Source organism: Xiphophorus hellerii, chromosome 13, assembly GCF_003331165.1.
Source record: "Xiphophorus hellerii strain 12219 chromosome 13, Xiphophorus_hellerii-4.1, whole genome shotgun sequence".
Classification (NCBI taxonomy): domain Eukaryota; kingdom Metazoa; phylum Chordata; class Actinopteri; order Cyprinodontiformes; family Poeciliidae; genus Xiphophorus; species Xiphophorus hellerii.
In genome coordinates this window covers 2,916,821-2,939,903 of record NC_045684.1, presented here as the reverse complement: position 1 = coordinate 2,939,903, position 23,083 = coordinate 2,916,821, and the positions used below count along the sequence as shown (strand labels likewise).

Here is a 23,083-nt window from a genome sequence, read left to right as displayed (position 1 = left end):
GGAAGAACACAAGTAATGCAGGGAGGAAGGATAGAAGGCCAAATTGAGGATATGAGGAAGAAAAGAAGAAAGGACAGAACTTTGATAGTTTAATAGGAAATAATTTCTGGAAATATTAATCTTTATTCAAACTCATTTTTTCAGCCTCTGAATTTACTAAAATCCCTTTAGTTATTTTCTGTATGTCCAGAATGAGGAGAAACTGTATTTATGAAGGTTTAGTTTAACAATGAAATGCTGGATGTTAGACAGTTTGAAACTAAAGCAGAGAAAACTCATCCAGACCAAGATCCAGAGGATCGCAGCCATCTATGAGAGGTGATGAAGGTTTTTTCATGTTCAGGAGTTTTCAGGCGCAGCCTCCTGAACAAGAGGCTTCAGGAGCAGCTGTATTCCAGTATTATTGATATAAAAGATGATCGGAGTTGATGTGCAGATGAATGATTTGTGTTTCTTCTGCAGGTGAAGGTAAAAAGTGTGTGTGAGCTGATGTGAATTCAGCAGCATGGATCAATGTGAAGGCAGCGAGGAGGCAGACCTTTCCTCTAAAACCACTCTGTATGGGGAAGATGAGAGCCAGAGCAAAGGTCAAAGGTGAGATCATTATCTCTAACTGTCCACAGCCCTTTTCACACAGTGTTCAGACACTATCAGACCAAAACAGACATGCAACTGAAGCTGGTGCTCTTCCGCATTGGTGCTTCATCCAGACTGAACAGAGGCAGATCATCATAGTATCAGTATGTTCTTCCAAAGATCAAGTCAGTGATGCAGAAGCTGCTGAGTGACACCAGTCTATTGGTTAGAGCTATGTGTTACAGCAGAACACATCTGGAAAAACTCATCATCTCACAGCAGCATAATGTTTTCTGTCAGGATCCATCAGAGACTCAAACCAGAACCCAGCCATCTGTCTTTCAAGAGTGACAAGTCAAAGGGTTTTCTAATTGGCTTTAAATCTGCTGGACCTCCACCATCAGAGAGGTGAGCTGGATCTAACTGTTGTATCGGTGTAAACTGAATCAGTGTGAAATGTTTTTAATCTAACAAGTGTTTAACATGAGCTCAGCTCTTTACCCTGCATTTCTCTGTTCATATGTGAAGTGGCGTGTGTCGGATGTTCTCCAGAAACACAATAGTGACAGTGGAAAGAATGCATGTTGTTGGAGGCATTCTGGATGTAGCTCTGATTTGTTTGCTTTTGGGCCTCGTTGATTTGTCACCATCACTAAAAACTTTTCTCTTGTTAAAGTGTAATATTTAGTGTGGACTGTAGCTCACTCTGATTGGTTCTCTAATCCATGTTAACAAGCTAACTGGACTGGATGGTCCCTCTCACCTATTTATAGTAATTGAATGAAACATAACATGGAATCAACTGGATTGTCTTTCTTTGTTCTTAAACTATATGATCATATCTGAAAGTCTTCCTCAGTACTTGCGATGAAGAACTGTAGTTCTTCTCAGCTGTGGTTGAACAGTCACGTGTATCTTAACCAGTGACATGGTGTTGCTCCCTCATAGGAGTTTAGAACTGCAGTGTGTTCTTCAGCTCTTAAATATTTCAATGTATTTATTACATTTCACTCATGCTTTAGACAATTTGCAGAACATTAGAAACAAATCAAAGTGTGGTCAGAAATGGTCTGGTCTGAATGCTTTGCTATATATTTTTTTAATACATTCATTGTTCAAGGAAACAGAGCTTTAACTTCTAATTGTCTGTGTGGAGAGATATAATGCAAGATCACTAGCTTCCAGTGACCTACAGGAGTCCCTTTAACTCCTCACCATCGCATCCCGAACAGGACCTTACACTGACACACACCACATATCTCAGACCTCCTCCATGTCTACACCACCACAGATCTAGTTATTAAAACCTGCTGTATTTCCTCCCACAGTGGTAGTGAAGGGTCTGTCCTTCAGTACCACTGTCCCAAAACTCTGGGGCACACTCCCTACCAACATCAGATCTGACAGTGTCAGTGTTTGAAGTCCCAGTTAAAAAAAAACAAACTTTTAAAAATGTCTACCGGGTGATTCTGGTGTTGTTGGTCTTCATCTTTTTATTTCATCTTCAGACAATCTGCCTGTTTCCAATCAAAGCTTCACACTGAATATCATCATGTTGTTTCTCTCTTTCATTCATGAGACAGATTTTATTGAAATGTTTTTTTATCTTGCGTTCAAATGTTAAATCTTCTTTTTGTATATTTGCTGCAGTTATACTTCATGTATTTTAATGGGCAATAAACAGAATCTGACACGGCTCCATTTTTGTCTACATTTTGTCAAGGAGGTTGCGCTGCTCTTCTTCAGAGGTTTTGTGTCGATTCCTTCACTAGTGCAGCGCCACCACAGGTTTTTCAGTTAGTTTGGATTGTTTGAAACAGTGTAGTGTGCATGTGAACCACAGCAGCTGAAAATGTAACAAGTGTTGCAAATTTGGTCCCCAATCGAACAGAGTTTAGTTTACCAGATCATTATGTGTGAAAAAACCCGTAATCACAACAAAGTCACCTGTGACCTGCCGGTGACTCTATAAAGTCACATGACACCCGACGCTCAATCCCTTTTGTTCTTGTTACACACAGATCTGTTGAGTGCAGGTGTGTGGAGTTTTAACAGTCTCATAATTCACAAATGCTCAGATCAAAATTAACAAATGCACAGGACGAAACTCACAAATTCACAAGATCCACACATGCACAGGACGAGATTCACACTTGTATTTTGGATGCAAACAAATGTTTCTTGATTTACAAGCTGCTTGTGGGTTGTACTGAGCTTTGTGCCATGTGCACGGTTCGGGAGGGTTGCGGATGTAACAGCCTTTTTGTGTGTTTTAGCAAACTGAGGAGCTGACGGGCCACCTGGTTGGATGACCTTGACTTCTGCTGCGCTCTTCCTGAGCGTTGTGCTAAGGACTGCAGGAAGGTTAAACATTTAAGTCTAGACGAAACGTTGCCAAAAAGAGTAGAAATTACAAACATTGTTTATTCACCTGGAAATATGACACACCATTTGAACCTGGGAAACTCCATCTGCCACCTCCTGTGGGTCACCTGGGTAGACTTTGTTTTCTTGTCTTTACTATTTAGTATAATTTGTAAAAAAAAAAAGAAAAAAAGGAGAAAAAAGCAGATTAGATCTGCTGTTCCTGTGAGCCATACTCATTTTGCGCATGTGGCCTATAATTGTGTGGTTTACATTTATGCTAATTTTGTGTGACATGCACATGATGCGCGTTGGAGATGTAGTTGTGCTCTTGTGGGTTAGGTGCAGTAGTCCCATAAAATCCTTCAGGTGCACTTGACTGTGACAGCCGCAATCAGAACAGCTCTTGCCCGTTTACAGTTTCTCAGGCCCAGCCTGCAGGTTCTAGCGCCTTCTTTAGGCGCAGTAGATTTGATTCTGTTTTTGTTGTTCTTCATTTATTTAATTAATAAACAGTAGAAGATGAAGTTTCTGATCAGGAATGATCATTTCCTTTGTTCCTCAGCCACATCAACCAGAAAGGAACCAAAACTGCAACATCACCAGTACAGGAACAGAAGTGTCTCTTTGTTTCTATTTCAGTTTGATCTCATGTTCAAATAGAACCCAGTCCAGTTCTACTGGGGTTCTGTTGGGTCTCATTCTAGTGTTTAGATATTTTTCTTCAACTCTTTGGACCATTTGAACAAACTGTAAGTTTGCTTTTTTTCCTACTTGAACTTTGTCTTCAGAAGCTTTCCTGTTTGTCTGTGCTCTGATGTTTAGAGATCATGTTCACTTCTGATTTCAACACAGATTTATTTCCGCTGTTTGAAGACCAATATATTGGATTATTGATGACCTGGAATCAAGCAACGTGATGCTGAGCTAATGTTGCTTTTTTCTGCTTGGAACAAACTGCTTCATGTCTTTTATTTGCTAGAATCAAATTCTGTTCTCCACCATTAATATAAGACTCAATAGCTTCCTGCTGCTTCCTGTGAACTCTTTAAAACACCCCCACACACATTGCTGTTGAAATGTGTTTGATTTATCAGATTATTAAATTTCTCAGCTTTGATGGAGTAGATAATTCACTTCTAGAGTTGATGATTGTAAAATAAATATCCCCTGATGTTTACTCAGAGTGAATCAGTGACTGGAAATGTTGCTCCATGACTCTATCTAGTGGTCTGATAGTAGAAGCACAGCAGCTGATGGCAGGTTCCTCCGGTTTCATCCAGACTGAATAGAAGCAGCTCAGCATCAGTGTGTTCTTCCAAACACCAAGTTAATGTTGCAGAAGCAGCTGAATGACACCAGCCTGTTGGCTAGAGATGAATGATGTGTGTTTCCTGTGCAGGTGAAGGCAGGTGTGTGTGAGCTAATTTGAATTCAGCAGCATGGATCAGCGTGAGGACAGAGAGGAGGCAAACCTTCCCTCTAAAACCACTCTGTGTGGGGAAGGTGAGAGCCAGAGCAAAGGTCAAAGGTGAGATCACTAGCTCTAGCTGTCCACAGCCCTTTTCACGCAGTCTTCACACACTATCAAACCAAAACAGATGTGGCAATTAAGCTACTGCTGTGTCTCTTTGGTGCTTCATCCAGACTGAACAGAAGCAGCTCATCAAAGTATCGGTGCGTTCTTCCAAACACCATTAATATTGGAGAAGCAGCTGAGTGACACCAGCCTGTTGGTTAGACCTCTGTGTTCCAGCAGGACACATCTGGAAAAACTTACCAACTTCCAACACATTTCCTGAATCTTGATGACAAACATGAGTTCAGCATTATTCTTCCTATAAATAAGGATAGCTGTTCTGACGAACTGCCAGATAGCCACTCCCCTCTGCCGCTCTACTCTGCTGCATTTTTCTGCCGTTCCTCTCTGCCTATTAGCAGTCACCCTTTTTCCATGGACTTTGACTGAACAAAATAAAATATTGGCCAGTTTAACAGAAACAAAGAAGGAGTCTTAAACCTGCAAACTAAGCAGAGGAGGTGTGGAGAGCAGCTTAGATGAAGGATTAAACAGTAGAACTACAGATTTTTACTGCCTCCTGACTTCTGTTTCCATCTCATGTGGATCTCAGCAGTGGGCTGACTGACCAAATGATTCTGAAAGAAGCTCCATCAGATTGTCCTTGGATGCTCCTTGTTCTTCTCCATGTCACCGCTCAACACTAATATCACCAAGCTGTCCTCTCAGTCATTTCAAACCAACATGTTTGCCTCAAAAATAGAATTTTATGCTCTATAAAAAAAAGGCTTGGCATTATTCAGGAGGACAGATGACCAGTAACATGTTGGACTGGTTGTGGTAGGAATCATTTAGATCAGGGGTGTCAAACTCAATTTCACCGAGGGCCACTTCAGCATATTGGCCACCCTCAATGGGCCACATTGACGGTATAAATCAGGAATGCCCAAGTGCAGTCCTCCAGACTGCAACTTTTAGATGCGTCCCTGCTAAAACATTCGCCGGACAAAAAGTTGACTTTCCTCATTAGCAGCAACTCAGTTCTGTAGAGGCCTATGAATGAGTCAATGATCCAGGTGTGTTAGAGAAGGAACGCATCTAAAGTTGCAGAGTGATTGGTCTGGAAAACTAGACTTGGGCAACCCTAGCATAAATGTATGAAAATACAATGTTAAATATAAATTAAACACCTCATATTGTTAAATAACTGATTTTATGTATTCAAGTTTTAAATATTACCTTGGAGTTTGCATGGATGTAAAATTACTGCTCAGTTTAAAAATTACAATATTTTTAAACTGAGAAGTTCAGTTATATACTGAGCATATTTTAAACTGAGCAGTTTAAAATATGCTCAGTATTTTTAAACTGCTCAGCTAAACTTCGCTCTTTAGCTTGTTAGCTTGTCGATGTTTCAGTTTTATTCGCTGGGAAAATTAATCTTTGTCTGCTTTAAAGATAAGCAGACAAAGAACAAAAACAAGTTTTGATATTAACTCTCAACTTCATTCACAAAACTTTTTCGTTATTTATTACACAGCGAACATGCATTTCACATAAGAACAAAACAATGAGGTGATGTTGCCTGTCCTTGAACACAAAGCTGATCCTCTTCACCCTGTCACCAACTCACACATCCTCATTGTGTTGTGTTCTGTAAATAAACACAAAACAAAACACAAGCAAAATCAATAAACTATATACATATTCCAGTATACTGAGTTTGAACAGTTGCTCAAACTCGGATGTCTGGCACCGTTTTCCCCTGGTCAGTTCGTCCATGTCTGGTTGAAAAAATCCGCAAAACGGCGTGTAGGTTTTCCTCAGTAATGCGCGATCTGTGCTTGGTCTTGTTTAAATTCATTATTGAAAACATCTGTTCGTACAGATAGGTGCTTCCAAACATGGACAAAAAACACAGGAGCTGCATGGAGTCGAAGCTGTGGCATCAAATCAGGGGGCAGGAGACGGTAAAAGTCCTCGATTGAACCATCACGGGACTTCGCTCTTTAGCTTGTTAGCTTCAGTTTTATTCGCTGGGAAAATTAATAATCAGCTTGAGGTGACTCTGCTGCACTCTAGTGGCGAGAAGCCATAATGTTGGCTGGTAGCAATCGGGAAGGCATTATGGGAGATGTAGTTTGTAGTCAATTCGTGCTCAAAACCTATTTTAAGTCAATCAATGGGGCTGTAAAACGGGGGGGGGGGGGGGGGGGGGGGGGGGGCACATAAAATGACGTAGCGGGCCACATGTGGCCCGCGGGCCTTGAGTTTGACATGTGATTTAGAGTATGGAGTTGATGATTTATCTGGTTCTGTTCTGTCTCTCAAAATTTTATTTTACTTTTAGTCATACCAAAAATAACTTTTAAAGTAAAACTCAGCAGAATGGTTTTTAACAGTTTTTTCTTTCAGGTTTTATAATGAACCAGAACCCAGCTGTGTGTCCTTTAAGAGCAACTGTTCAAAGGATTCTCCTCTTCTATTTAAATCTCCTGGATCTCCACCATCACAGAGGTGAGCTGTATCTTATTACTGTAACTGTGTAAATTGAGCCAGTCTGAAATGTATTATGAAATGTATTATTTCAGCGTGCTTAATGTGAGCTCAGCTCTTTTTCTCAGATTTCTATTTTCATATGTATCAGTTGTCGGCCAAATGATTTGTAACATATTGGCATATCAGTTATCTGTCAATAATCCAATAATGTGCATCCCTAATAAGTATATAGTCACAATCCTAATATGACTATTGTTATTCTTAGATGACCAATATGTTACAACAACAATATACATAACCTAGAAGGTAAACTATAACATAAAATGTTGGCTTTGGCCGATCTGAATGTCTGTTACTTCTCTTTGTTCATCATCAGCCACAGAATGAAGTCATTTTCTCTCTATTTTTTTTTAACCTTTTTTTCCATAGTGTTGGTACTGAATTTTATGTGGATGTGCAGATAAACTATAATTTTTCAAATCTTCTATTTAAAAAAGTTATCAAATTTAATGTAGACTCTGGCAAAGTGGAGCTCAGATGATAGTCACCTGAAGATTTGTAAATCCACCAACTGCGGCAAGCAAGGCAAGATTATATTGATGTTCTTGCTAATAATTTCAGCAAAGAACAATTGCCTTGCAAGTTCTAATGTTGAATGATAGCATTGAAGTCTCTCTAGTGAACCTAGAATCAAGTTTTGCACCATTTTTCCTCAGACCCTCTACATGACTTTTCTCATTTCTTACTAGTTGATTCCATTAAAGTGGAAGCAATCTCCATGGAGACATCCAAAGTGAAGTGTCTTCACTTTAATGGAATCAAGAATGTCTGAAATTTTATAATCAAAGTAATCTACCAATCATCTACAGAGTTACAGGGTAGAGGTGAGGTGAAAGAGTTAACTTGATAAAAGTTTCAGCTGTGTTGTCCTTGAAAACATGTTTTGTAATAACATTTCTTTTGTTAAGAGATGCACCAGCATCAATTCTGAGAAGAGTATGGACATTTTGAAGTCCCATTTCAAAACCTGCATTTGAAAATGTCTACTGGGTGATTCTGATGTAACTGGTCTTCATTTTTTAACTTCACCTTCCTCTTTTAAACTTTGTAATGTGTTCACTTGGTATGATGTTTTTCTGCTTTAAGAGTTTTACTGTGAAACTCTTGGAGATTTGCTCTGAAAAATGCTGAATAATTTTCCTGGTTTCTCCACAGAGTGGACCAGCAGAACTCAGAGGTTCCCAGTGGTCTGTCTGCCCAGCAGCATCAAACACAGCTGGATTTCATATTTATGGTCTGAACATGTACAAGTACTTTTCCATGAGTTTTGTTCACAGTCATCTCCCTGCTGCACTTTGTACACCAGAGGACTGTCAGTCTGTTCAACATGAATCTGATGTTTGGCTCCATGATTTCAGTCTGACATGTCCTTCATAATATTATTCTGTTCTAGCAACTGGAGGACAACATTGTCACTTTTGTGAAGAATGAGCTGAAGAAGATCCAGAAGGTTCTGAGTCCAGATGACTCAGAATGTTCAGAAAGTCAAAGAGATGAGGAGGAGGTGGTGGAAGGTGAAGATGAAGAGCAGAGGAGGAGCAGCAGAGAGGCACTGATGACTATCACACTGAACTTCTTGAGGAGGATGAAACAGGAGGATCTAGCTGACCACCTGCAGAGCAGTAAGAGGATTTCTACAAATATTTAACCTGATGGATAAATTACACATTTACTGATGTCTGAAGAGATGGAATCACATTTATTCAAATTATCTACAGAAGAGTATTTTGTTCCTTTCCTGATTTTTGTTTCTGTGTCATTAGCACTTCCTGCACCAGTTCATCAACAAAAACATAGATCTGATTTGACGAAAAAGTTCCAGTGTATCTTTGAGGGTATTGCTAAGTCAGGAAGTCCAACCCTTCTGAACCAGATCTACACAGAGCTCTATGTCACAGAGGGAGGGACTGGAGAGGTCAATGATGAACATGAGGTCAGACAGATTGAAACAGCATCCAGGAAAAAACACAGACCAGAAACAACTATCAGACAAGAAGACATCTTTAAAGTCTCACCTGGAAGAGATCAACCAATCAGAACAATGATGACAAAGGGAGTGGCTGGCATTGGGAAAACCGTCTTAACACAGAAGTTCACTCTGGACTGGGCTGAAGACAAAGCCCACCAGAACATCCAGTTCATATTTCCATTCACCTTCAGAGAGCTGAATGTGCTGAAAGGTAAAAAGTTCAGTTTGGTGGAACTCGTTCATCATTTCTTTACTGAAACCAAAGAAATCTGCAGCTTTGAACACTTCCAGGTTCTGTTCATCTTTGATGGACTGGATGAGAGTCGACTTCCTCTGGACTTCCACAACAAGGAGATCCTGACTGATGCTACAGAGTCCACCTCAGTGGATGTTCTGCTGACAAACCTCATCAGGGGGAAACTGCTTCCCTCTGCTCGCCTCTGGATAACCACACGACCTGCAGCAGCCAATCAGATCCCACCTGGTTTTATTGGCATGGTAACAGAGGTCAGAGGGTTCACTGACCTGCAGAAGGAGGAGTACTTCAAGAAGAGATTCAGAGATGAGGAGCAAGCCAGCAGGATCATCTCCCACATGAAGATGTCACAAAGCCTCCACATCATGTGCCACATCCCAGTCTTCTGCTGGATCACTGCTACAGTTCTGGAGGATGTGTTGGAGACCAGAGAGGGAGGAAAGCTGCCCAGCACCCTGACTGAGATGTACATCCACTTCCTGGTGGTTCAGACCAAAGTGAAGAAGGTCAAGTATGACGGAGGAGTTGAAACAGATCCACACTGGAGTCCAGAGAGCAGGAAGGTAATTGAGTCTCTGGGAAAACTGGCTTTTGATCAGCTGCAGAAAGGAAACCTGATCTTCTATGAATCAGACCTGACAGAGTGTGGCATCGATATCAGAGCAGCCTCAGTGTACTCAGGAGTGTTCACACAGATCTTTAAAGAGGAGAGAGGTCTGTACCAGGACAAGGTGTTCTGCTTTGTTCATCTGAGTGTTCAGGAGTTTCTGGCTGCTCTTCATGTTCATCTGAACTTCATCAACTCTGGTGTTAACCTGATGGAAGAAGCACAAAAAATTAAGGAGCCTAACCCAATATTTCTCCATCAGAGAGCTGTTGACCAGGCCTTACAGAGTCCAAATGGACACCTGGACTTGTTTCTGCGTTTCCTCCTGGGAATTTCATTGCAAACCAATCAGAGACTCCTGCAAGGTCTGATGACACAGACAGAAAGTAGCTCACAGGCCAACCAGGAAACAGTTCAGTACATCAAGAAAAAGATCAGCGAGAATGTGTCTGCAGAGAAAAGCATCAATCTGTTCCACTGTCTGAATGAACTGAATGATCATTCTCTAGTGGAGGAGATCCAACAGTCTCTGAGTTCAGGAAGTCTCTCCACAGATAAACTGTCTCCTGCTCAGTGGTCAGCTCTGGTTTTCATCTTAGTGTCATCAGGAGAAGATCTGGATGTGTTTGACCTGAAGAAATACTCTGCTTCAGAGGAGGTTCTTTTGAGACTGCTGCCAGTGGTTAAAGCCTCCAACAAAGCTCTGTAAGGATGCAAATCTTACCTTATGTATTTTTGAATGTGAGAAATTGTCTAATTATTAGGTAAATGTTTATTCATATTTTAGTTTATTTGTAATGAACCAGTTCACAACAAAAGACAACATAAAGATGTGTAAAATAAAACAATTCAATTAATCCTTTATAGGAGGACATTGTTGGGTGGAAATAAATAAACACTGTTTTTGTTAACTTTTTAATAGAAGATTTTTCTCCTTGTCTCTTCAGACTGAGTGACTGTAATCTTTCAGAGAGAAGCTGTGAAGCTCTGTCCTCAGTTTTCAGTTCCCAGTCCTCCAGTATCAGAGAACTGGATCTGAGTAACAACAACTTGCAGGATTCAGGAGTGAAGCTTCTCTCTGCTGTAATGGAGAGTCCAAACTGCAAACTGGAAACTCTCAGGTACAATGTCCTCAACCCTGTTGACACCAGATTTCTTGCTAATGCCGTTACCACCAGAGGTGGTCCTAGTCTGTTTGGCACCCTGTGTGGACAACCTTTCCAGCACAACTAAAAGTTGCATTAAAAGTTCATTAAAAGTGTCAACTGTGCATTACTCACTAAATAATGACACTTTTAATGCAAAGTTCCTTTACATCCTTCATTAAAGGTTCTTTAAATATGTCAACTTTACATTTAGTGTCATTATTTACCAAACGACACTTTATGACAAGTCGTAAACATTTATGAAGACTCCTTCATGTTCATTACAGGTGTTAAGTCATGTTTATCATGTTTATCATGCGCACCCCTTCAAATAAAGTGTTATCCAAAGTTTTTCTGACATATCGTCTACCATAAAATACCATTAAACCCTTAATTGTTGATGTTAATAGAAGTTTTATTCTACAATTTAGGCAAAGCCAATCATGACAGGAAAAAAAGAACTGACACCGGGAAGCTTTCAGCCTCAGGATTTTTAAGGCTGTACCACAAATAAACACCCTTTTCCATCAATGAAATAAAGTACAACTTTATGAGTATGCAAAGAGGTACAATGGTTGAGCTGTCTATAAACAAATCAACAGACAAAAGACTGGAACAAAAATGGCAGAGACCCCTTACCTTTTTAGGGGTAACACAGATCGCTGTTAAAAATACAGCGATCTGTGACGATCATATGATGCCTTTTATTCTTTGTTTTTGAGCTGATGTGTTACCATTCATTCTCTGCACTTGGGCCACTTCCTCCCCTTCTTAAGCCTCACTAAGTCAGTCTTATGTCGCCAGATTTTTTAAAGCATCATGACAGTGTTTTTTCAACACTCTCCATCTCACTGTCATCATTGTGATCTTGCTCTCTTTATTTGCCAATTTGAAGAAGCCTTAAAGTCCGAAGAGGATCATCATGTGTGTTTTATTGTATGTCTGCAGATTGTCAGGCTGTCTGATTTCAAAGGAAGGCTGTGCTTCTCTGGCCTCAGCTCTGACCTTCAACCCCTCCCATCTGAAAGAGTTGGACCTGAGCTACAATTATCTAGGAAATGCAGGAGTGAAGCGGCTGCTGGCTGGACTGAAGGATCCACACTGGAGACTAGAAGTTCTCAAGTAAGGAGGGGGAGAAGAGAAAGTGAGGGGAGTAGGAAATAAATCTAATACAAAAGAATAACTAGACCCAAAACATAATTAACCTTGAGTAACAAAGACTAACTTAAAACAACAAAAAATAAAACAGATACAAGACTGATCTAATCAAACAAAGAGACTAAGTAAGATAGAATAATTAAATCTAAAAAATTGCTCAAAGCAATCCAGGACAAAGCACTGAGACTGGTTTCAATTGTAGAACACAATTGATTAAATTCTAAGTTAAAAATACTTCTAAAAGCTCCTATAAAAAGAAGAAAACATGAATAAGGAAAAAAAAAACATGGAAAAAAAAAAACAGGAGCTGAAGTTACCATCAGAAGTTACCATAAGGGCCGGCATATAATTGACGGCATCTATTAAATATTTCAAAAATAACGTGTAAGGCACTAGATATATAGTGAGACAACCCAAATTCAGGAATCATGGCACACAAAAGTGAAAGACACAGTCACACCACCGAACCTTAGCAACTGGAAAAAAATAACACAATCAGTGGAGGTTACAAATTCTAAAATAAATATAAATACAAAAAAATTAGCAGTTTACAATATAATAGTTCAACAAAATATTTCAAATAACTGCTTAAAATGAAACAAATGTACCCCCAAACAAATATCAAAACTATATACAAAGACAACTATATCCCAGAAAATTAGATGGACTGTATACAATTAAAATAAAAATAAAACTACTTAAAACACTGGGACGTAGCCCATTAAACAAATAAAGTACTTGACGTAAAAATTAATGTCAATAGCAGGTGTGTGGCTAATTGACCACACCATAGTAAAACGCAAGCCAGGCACTCAGAGACCATTTCGAGAGGAAACTTGCATAACAGTTGGGCCGCACGCATCACACCAGTGATCTGTTGCTCAACAGAAACCAAATTGCACACCGGAGACAAACCATGCAACAGGGACGCGAAGACGAAATGAACAAAATGAGGCTCCACAGCTTCTGTTATACCCCGCCATCCTCATTTTCCAGATATGTGATTATTTTCCATCCATCCATCCATCCATCCATCCATCCATCCATCCATCCATCCATCCATCCATCCATCCATCCATCCATCCATCCATCCATCCATCCATTTTCTTCCTCTTATCCGGGGTCAGGTTGTGGAAGTAGCAGCTTAAGAAGGGATGCCCAGACTTCCCTCTCCCCAGCCACTTGTTTCAGCTCTTCCGGGGGAATTCCAAGGTGTTCCCAGGCCATCCGAGAAACATTATCCTAATATTTTTATGAATGCAAAACTACTGGTAACCCTTGAATTTTTTATATTTTGTTACATTACAATCACAAACATATTAAATATATTTCATTGGAATTTTATGTGAAAGAATAACACAAAGTGGAATACAATTGAAAAGTTGAAAGAAAAGCATACGATTCAAAACTTTTTTTTTTTACAAATAAACTGAAAAGTGCTGTGTCAAAATATTCAGCCCCTTTTCTCTGAGTCCATCCTATTGCCTTCAGAAGTTATCTGATGACTGCTAATGACTAAATATAGTCCACCTGTGTATTATCTAATCTCAGTACAAATCCAGCTGCTCTGTGACATCTCAGAGGTTGGTTCAGAGAATATTGGGGAGCAAACAGCATCATGATGTCCAAGGCACAACTGTAAACCTACCAAGACAGGGTCGTCCACCTAAACTTGCAGGCAGCCAGAGAGGCAGCCAAGAGGCCCATGGTGACTCTGGACCAAATGCAGAGATCCACTGTTAAGGTGGGAAATCTGCCCATGGGACAACCATTAGTCATACACTGCACAAATGTGATCTTTATGGAAGAGTAGCAAGAAGAAAGCCATTGTTAAAAAAAACAACAAAACATAAGAAATACTATTTGCAGTTTGTGTGAAGCCATACTGAAGGCACAGCAAACTTCTTACTGAGTTTCAGCATAGAGGAGAGGTAAAATTGGATACATAAATATTCAGTGTAGGTTCTCGGTTAAGGATGAACCAAAGCTGAAAAATCAGGCAGCGATTAACCTGAGTCAAGTTACAACCGCAACTTATTCCATGAACCAACCCTGCTTGGTTTCTTTACTGTACTACCAAGCACACTACTGCTGCTTGTTGAGACCTCGTGCCAGATAAGTATTAGAAATTATGTTTTGTTTTTTTTCTAGAGGATTCTGTATATGTTGGAGAGCAAATATTCTGGTGAAATTTCCAAGGGGAGAGGGCCATCAGATTATGGTTAGATGTCTTATTTCATAAACATTTTTGAGTGTTCCCACTTACACCATAGTCAATAATTTAACTCTATAAAATTTCAGCCAGCATAAGGTTAATATGACACAGACACATTCTTTGTACTGCTCTTCATTTTTATGCCAACAGCATAATATCAGGAATATTACTGTAGCATTTAACATGTTAGTGATCAACAGAGGAACCCATCAGGATGACCACAATATGCGGGTTGACTGCAAACGTGTGATGAAGTGGATCATCAGTATTTCGTAAAATAATGTTGCCTTATAAGTGGGAATTGATCCTCACAAGGGGTTTTGCAAAGTTATTCTATTTCTTTTATCTAATTATTATCAAGCACAAATAGCCTAATTTTAGTTGAGTTTTATGTTAAAGTGGAGCCTTTTATGTAGTAGCTATACTGCTGTCGGACAGTTGATAATTGGGATTTCAACATTTATAAGGGCTTGCAATATAAGCAGTGTACAGCTTTGTATTCTCTAGCTGCAGATCTACAAGACTGATAAAGAAAAAATATCCACTGACTTTCAGGTATTAGTGAATCAATGATATAGTCAGCATCACATTTTGAAACTTGAAAAATAATCTTTATATTTTGGGGTTTCCAGGATTACTTGTCTGTATAGATGACAGTCACATTCATTGCTTAGATTATTAAATTTTTTTTACATTAAATTACAGTTTTTCATCAGTTTAACAATTATTTACATTGACGAAGTCATTATTGTCACCCGACTACGCTGTACCTGTAATTTAATTCATCTGAGTGTGCCTTTTTGATACCCATACAGTATGTTTTATGTTTATATTTCATTTATCCTGGATTTTGTTCTTCTTTGTTGTATAGCTTATTAAAACTTTTTGTGGCTCCTGGTTTTCCTGATTGATTCTTATAGCTTTTAGTTTGGCAATGTCTTCTGTGGTTTTAGTGATGTTCCATTTGTATGTATGACTTGTAACGTTTGATCATTTTCGGCACTAAAGTCTGTTTTATACTTAACCAAATCTCATTATTTCTCAAGGTAATGACGGTTGGATGCTAAAAAGCAGATCCTCTGATTCCAACGAGGCAGCAATGACAAAACAGCTTCATTCTCCAAGCCCTTGCCGAAATGATACGGAAACCCCTTATGAAAACGTTTCCACCAATCATCACTAAGACATGTAGCACCATCAGCCAATCAAAAAAGAGGATTCGGTGTTATACAGTGACATAGCTTAAAGCCCGCCTGTTGGAATCGGATCTTTCAACACTCTCCTCTCTCCTCCGGTCCGGTTCGGTTAGTAGGTCAACCTCAGCCCAGCATTTTTTTTTAATAGTTCTCCTTCATCACTCCCAAACATAAACCATGAGGGAAATTGTTCACATTCAGGCTGGCCAGTGCGGGAATCAGATTGGTGCAAAGGTAAGAAAAAGTTAAAAAGAAGTCGGGATTTTTTTTTTCTTTGATAAACTGAACTTGAAATGTTTTCGAAATTACTTTTTTTTTTGTCTAAACGGTTTTTTTTCCAATTCCAGCGAATTGGAAAGAATGAAAAAATACAGATATATTTGTGTTATTTAGATTTTAATAGAGCCTCGGAGCTTTTGTTGGAAAATTACTTTAATTTGAATGTTTTCTGTTGAATATAAATAAATAAGGAACTATTCAGTGTTTAATTAGACAATGTGACCTATTTCCAAGTATAAAGTGACATTGAAACACTGAGGAATAACTGGAGTAATCAGTAGTCATAACATACAGTGAAGACTATTAAGGATTAATTTCTCACAATATCTCAATTCAAAAATATATATTTGGATGTAATTTTATTCATTCTAATAAACTAGTTTATAAAAAGAAATGAAATTTTGCAATTTCTAATTCTCAGTGTTTTTGTCCACATCAACACAGGAGAATTTAACATTTAAAACGAGGTGAAAGCATCAATAGCAGCCATGGAGAGATGATTAATGGGTTTGGTGAGACTTTTGGAGACTCACAGGGCCAGCTGCTGGTGAAGCTTTGTCACTGAGAGGAAAAAGCCCAACAAGAGGGTGAAAGGAAGAAATTTGCTGAGGCAGAGCAGAGGAATGCGACAGGAGGAGGGTGGGGGGCTAACAAGTGGTCCAGTGTCTGCCCTGAACGGATGAGGTCATTTAAATGGCTGCCTTTCCACTCAGTTGATCAGATGCACAGATTCAGAAAAGAAAAACCAGTTGGCATGATATCAGTAACTCCTGTTTTAGGCTGCATGAAAATGTGTTTTAGTTCCACATTAAATACAGTATTTTATAAATCTGAGTGACATTAGCTTAATTCTGCCCCATTTAAAGCCTCGCTGAACTGAGTTTCCTTTGCTGCAGGAACAGGCGTGGCAGCAGCATATGGCCCGAGTCAGAAGCCCTGATCACTGAACAAGTGTATTTACAGCAGACTTAGTGAGTCTGAGGTCATGAATGCTTCACAGTGGATTAACTCTGCTTGAAACCACTCACTAACACAATCCAACCAAAATCCCCTCAGCCTTCATATTCTCCCGTCATCAGAAATACATAAAGCAAAGGTTAAAAGGTCAAAGAAAGCTGCCAGTAATTTACCATTAGCTATTTTTTCTTTGGTTTTGAGAAATTCACTTGGATGACTCCATTAAAATAATCCAAAACTAACATTTAGTTTAGTTTAGTTTAGTTTATTTCAGACAAACCTTTCACCGACAGTGTAAACGACACAAAGTACATAATATATTTCTTTTAAAAAAGAAACAAACAAAAACAAAAACAATAAAAAAACACATCACATCGGTGATTATGAGTCTGAAAAGGAGTATGCTGAAGTATAACTTATGTGGTCATACCCCTTTTCCAGCTGTAATTTATCACAGTATTTTCAATGTCCGATATCCTTTCTGACAAAGGAAATAATAAGTATAATAAGATTTCCTCAGCTAGATGTAAATAGTGCATACACACACATACACATCTGTACACATGGATATATATATATTTACATATACAAACATATATACGTACATACACCCATATACACACCCATCTGCTTATAGACAAAATACACTGTTATTTTCATACCTTTATATATTTACCCACACCTGCACCACACACCACCAGTTTAGAGTTAAAAGTAGCTAAAATTGAAAGGAAATGTTGCTGTAAGCTGCTTCTGGGGAAGTTATTTTGTCCTCTTCTCTAAAGACGCCCACAGATACAGACCTTAGCTGAGATTAAGGTCAGCTGGCTGATCTGCTGTGACAGTGTGTGCTCTTACCACAGTTTGGCACCGACATGTCAGCCACTAAAGATGGAGAGCGGACTGAATCCTCTGACAAAGCTCTGCTCTGCTGATCCCTCCAACTGCGACCCAATCCGAGTTCCTAAAAATGCCGCCTTGACCCGAAGCCGAGTTCAGAGCAGAACCAGTTAAATCCTGTCATTTCACATCCCACCTTTCCTTCCGCAGAGCCTTAATTTACAAGTCGAGTCAGTTAATTAGAACCAGTTAGAGTCCTGTGCTGGTAAACTGGTTAGCATCGATGCTGCCATGCTATTGGTTACATCAGAACTGGAGGGCATGTCTTTAAAGATGAACACGGAGGGATTTAAAGATCCTCAGAAGAAGTTGGCTTTTTCAAATGTAATAATTTGCAGACAAAATTGTTTGTAAATTATGTCCTAATCTCCTTCCTGTTGTGATTTTGGTCAAAGTGAGAGTTCCGTATGATTTTAATAATCTTTGAAAGCATTAAGATTGTATATCTCACTACCTGCTTTAAATGTGAGCTGTTTTTGCAGCTTGAACTTCAACATGATTGGATAAAAGTGACACAAATTAAAGGTTTTCAGGCTGTAAAAAGTGTCTGACCAGAAACATACAGACCTGTTTCTGTTTTCAGGTGATCTTGTGATGCTGCGATATATTTAAACATCAGCATGTGCTTTAGATCCTCAGAACAGAACACAGTTTTGTTTTGACTTTAATTGAGTCAAACTGAAACATTAAGACATTCCAGGATTTAATCAGATAATTCTGGTCCATGAATTTTTTTCTGTCTCTAGTTCTGGGAGGTGATCAGTGACGAACACGGCATCGACCCAACAGGAACCTATCATGGCGACAGCGACCTGCAGCTGGACCGGATCAGCGTTTACTACAACGAAGCAACAGGTCACTTCCTGATTCTGTGGCTTTAACTGTCCAAACTGAGGTTTATGTTTAAAATGAGGGGGCCCTCTAGTGGAGTAACAGGGTTACTTCAGCATTTTCCTGATTTTAAATAAATATTTACTGTTGTACTCATTTTCAGAAGATTAATTCAATTATGATTACAAAGCTGTCTCGTTTTTCACAAGACTCATTAAAAGTAAAAGAAAGTCCTTGATTGCGTAAAATTTTTTTAAGAGAAAGTCTCACTGGGGGAAAATAATGACTAACTTTCAGTGAAACCTCAATATAAATATACAACAGTAGATTAAATAATTAATATATTATGCATTAAGTAATACTGAAAGTACTTGTGGTTACATTATTATTTACCAGTTTAAAGTGGGAATTCCACATTTTGACAATGTGGCTCCATCTTGTGGTGATGCAAGATATTACATTAATTTGTCAAACCAGATTTGGTTTGACAAATTATTGACAATTATCAAAAATGTCTGCAAACACTGAAAAATGTTTAATCCAGACATGCTTGAAATTTAAAATAAATGAAACAAATTTGAATAAGAATTGCACTCTGGCAAAGTTTTTCTTATGCTAAACATGTTTGTTCAGTAAATATTTTTTTATTTATTGGTATTGTTGTTAAATCACTACACTGCATAAAAATAAGTCTCATGAAGCAGATTTTTAATGTGTTTTGGTGTGTTTGTGTGTGTGCAGGTGGGAAGTATGTACCCAGAGCCATCCTGGTGGACCTGGAACCAGGAACCATGGACTCGGTCCGATCAGGACCCTTTGGCCAAATCTTCAGACCTGACAACTTTGTCTTTGGTAATTAATTAGTAGGAAGGTTGTCGATGAGAATGTTAGGTTTCATTTTCTTTCATTTTAAAGCTTTTCTATGAAAATCTTAATAATTTGTTTTCTTAGGTCAGAGTGGAGCTGGGAACAACTGGGCCAAAGGTCACTACACGGAGGGCGCGGAGCTGGTGGACTCGGTTCTGGACGTGGTCCGGAAGGAGGCGGAGAGCTGCGAGTGCCTGCAGGGCTTCCAGCTTACACACTCCCTGGGAGGAGGCACCGGCTCCGGCATGGGGACCCTGCTGATCAGCAAGATCAGGGAGGAATACCCCGACCGCATCATGAACACCTTCAGTGTGGTTCCCTCCCCTAAGGTAACACTCAGCGCTTTCTACAGCTACAGTAATCAGATCTTCTTACATTTTATCACATGAAACTATTTCCTGACTCTCATTATTTATGTTCCATCAGTAGTTTATCATATTAAATCAATATGTGTGTGCTTGGTATTCTTCCTCGCTGGTTATTTGTCTTTAATTCAAGAATCATCTGTTGAATTAATCGTCTCATTATTTCTCATCCTGTCAGTTTCTTTTCTATATGCTGATTATAACATTGATTGAAGTGAGGATACATTTATTATGCAAACATCTGAACATTTTTTTCACACGCACTGATGGAATTAAGTCAGTTTTTATATTCTGAGGATATTTAATATTTTATATATGATGTCAAGGAAAAGTCTTGATGTTTACAGAACTTTCTGCATCTTTGAGCTGCTTAAATCAGACAGCAGAAAAAAATACCCTCAAGTTTCCTTTCTGCCTTTAAAAAAACACTTTGATCTGTTGTTCTGCACTGCAAAAACACAAAATCTTACCAAATATTTTTAGTTTAGTTTCTAGTGAAAATATCTTAGTACACTTGAAATTAAACAAAACTTATAAGTAATTTTTCAGCAAGATATAAGAGCTTGTTTTAGGTCAATAATTCATTGATGTTTATGAAAAAGTCGTAGTTGAATTGACAGATTATTTTAGATATTACAAGACAATTTTTCCATGAAAAATAAGTGAACATTGGTTTATTTTGAGCCATAGCAAAGAAAAAAAGGCATATTTTTCCCTTTAGTAAGTAAAAAAAACAAATAAAGAAAAAATATATAAAGCTACTTAGATATAAATATATACAGTGATATATACACAGTAAGAACCAGACATTATCATCAAATTCATGTTGTATAATAATACTGTATTTAGACATAAACAAGAATGCATTTAACTTGGAAATATAAATAAATTATAAATTAATTTTTCAATTAATTTGATTGAAAAATCTGACAGTGGAACTTTTACTACTTATCAATAGTGAGAAATTATTAATCTAAAACAAACTCCTACAAAGTATTGAAAAGTTACTAGTAAGTTTTTGTCTTATTTCAGTTTTTTTGTCTAGAAACTAGACTAAAAATACTTGGTAAGATTTTGTGTTTTTACAGTGTTCACAACAATTGGATCCAATACTTTGTCTTTGCTGATTCATCTGGGGGAAAAATGGAAACAAATTGAGAAAACATCCCAGTAAAACTGTGCAACCTTTAGAAAACCTAAAGAACGTTTTGACTCTAAGAGCTTCGTCATGGCGCCCGTGTCTCTGGCTCAGGTTTCTGACACGGTGGTGGAGCCGTACAACGCCACCCTGTCCGTCCACCAGCTGGTGGAAAACACAGACGAGACGTACTGCATCGACAACGAAGCTCTGTACGACATCTGCTTCCGCACGCTGAAGCTGACCACGCCCACCTACGGAGACCTGAACCACCTGGTGTCGGCCACCATGAGCGGCGTCACCACCTGCCTGCGCTTCCCCGGCCAGCTCAACGCCGACCTCCGGAAGCTGGCCGTCAACATGGTGCCCTTCCCCCGCCTGCACTTCTTCATGCCGGGCTTCGCCCCGCTGACGAGCCGCGGCAGCCAGCAGTACCGCGCCCTCACCGTGCCCGAGCTCACCCAGCAGGTGTTCGACGCCAAGAACATGATGGCGGCGTGCGACCCTCGCCACGGCCGCTACCTGACGGTGGCCGCCGTCTTCCGCGGCCGCATGTCCATGAAGGAGGTGGACGAGCAGATGCTGAACGTGCAGAACAAGAACAGCAGCTACTTCGTGGAGTGGATCCCCAACAACGTGAAGACGGCCGTGTGCGACATCCCGCCGCGCGGCCTCAAGATGGCCGTCACCTTCATCGGCAACAGCACGGCCATCCAGGAGCTGTTCAAGCGCATCTCGGAGCAGTTCACCGCCATGTTCCGCCGCAAGGCCTTCCTGCACTGGTACACGGGCGAGGGAATGGACGAGATGGAGTTCACCGAGGCCGAGAGCAACATGAACGACCTGGTGTCCGAGTACCAGCAGTACCAGGACGCCACGGCCGAGGAGGAGGGCGAGTTCGAGGAGGAGGCCGAGGAGGACGCCTGACGGGAAAACACGGGGCGGAGCTGAAAGGAAAGTTTGATATGTTTTAAAAAAGGAAAGGTTTTTAGCAGGTCGGAGGAGGTCAGAGGTCAACGGAAGAGGATTAGGGCCCCTGGGGAAAACAGAGCATAAATTCTGGCTTTAATCTCTTATGTTTTATTCTCAGAAATCAAACGATCAAATTTATTTGTATAGAACATTTCAGCAAAAATACAGTTGAAGAATCTGACTTTTTTCCACAGAAATCTTATTTTATTTTTTTCTCAGAATTTTTTTCTGAGTTTTTTGTTTCTCAGAATTTCGGCTTAAATTCTTAAGAAAATAAATTCTAATTTTTTTTCTCAGAAATCTGACTTTAATCTTTTGAGACTAAAAGTCTTTTTTCCAGTGGTCCTGATCCTCCTCTGTAAAGGATTCAGTTTTTAATGGGCCAAAATTAGGAGAAATGTGCCAACTTGACCATTTTCATATTTCCAATCCAGTTTGATTAAGTCACAAAAACCAAACTGTTAGAAACTAAAACGCACAAATCTGAAACTCTCCAGTTTCATCACGCTACATTTAGGATGGAGATAAAATAATATCTGACAAATTCAGAAAGCCATCTGATCTAATGGAAGAGAAAACATCTGTCTGCCTGATTCATCGTTAATCACGTTGTTACTTTGTCTAACAAACAGTTTTATCATTCAGTCAGTATTCTGAAAGTTTGAAGGATTTTCTCCACGTCTAAAATCCTGAACGTTGTGAATTTTTCCCTGAAGTTAACTGAATCCCTGCAGGAGAAACGTTTCTCTTTCAGGATTCATTGACTTCAGAGTGAAACCATAAAGGACTGATAAACTTAAAGGATCTCCGTTAGACGTCCTTATCTGCGGTTCTGATCGTATCGGGTCAAAAAGGTCTTCAGCCTTAAAATGAGGCTCAGAGATAAGAAGCGAGGCTCTTATCTCTGTTCTGACATTTTTATCACGTTCGGCGCGTTTGGGTTTAGAAGTTCAACATGATCAGAATTCAAAGAGGAAGTTGTTCTTTTTATTGATCAGATTGTCAGAGTTGGTTCTGGTTTTGTGAAAGATAAAAAGTTCTGTTAACATCTCTGAACATCAGATATTGTTTTTATTCAGTTTTTATTTTTTTGTTACAGTTTACTCTGAGCCACTACAGTATTAATTTAGATCATGTTTATTGTTTATGTTCAGTATTGAAAATCCAACCATGTTTATTTCTGTTTTTTTATTTTTTTTTTGGATCTGAT

At 39.2% G+C, this 23,083-nt stretch overlaps 2 protein-coding genes across 2 annotated transcripts; both read left to right on the top strand.

The window, feature by feature from the left end:
- Positions 1 to 880: 880 nt before the first annotated feature.
- On the top strand, positions 881 to 12,136 carry LOC116731560 (NACHT, LRR and PYD domains-containing protein 4-like). Its single transcript, XM_032581383.1, has 6 exons — positions 881 to 984; positions 8,174 to 8,252; positions 8,412 to 8,640; positions 8,782 to 10,555; positions 10,798 to 10,971; positions 11,944 to 12,136. Exons 2-6 carry the CDS (start codon positions 8,250 to 8,252, stop codon positions 12,119 to 12,121), a joined length of 2,358 nt encoding a protein of 785 aa, XP_032437274.1. The 5' UTR covers positions 881 to 984; positions 8,174 to 8,249; the 3' UTR covers positions 12,122 to 12,136.
- Positions 12,137 to 15,633: 3,497 nt separating this feature from the next.
- On the top strand, positions 15,634 to 21,872 carry LOC116730748 (tubulin beta chain-like). The gene is made up of 5 exons (XM_032580201.1): positions 15,634 to 15,798; positions 18,447 to 18,555; positions 19,273 to 19,383; positions 19,483 to 19,727; positions 21,016 to 21,872. Exons 1-5 carry the CDS (start codon positions 15,742 to 15,744, stop codon positions 21,826 to 21,828), a joined length of 1,335 nt encoding a protein of 444 aa, XP_032436092.1. The 5' UTR covers positions 15,634 to 15,741; the 3' UTR covers positions 21,829 to 21,872.
- The last annotated feature ends 1,211 nt before the right edge of the window (positions 21,873 to 23,083 follow it).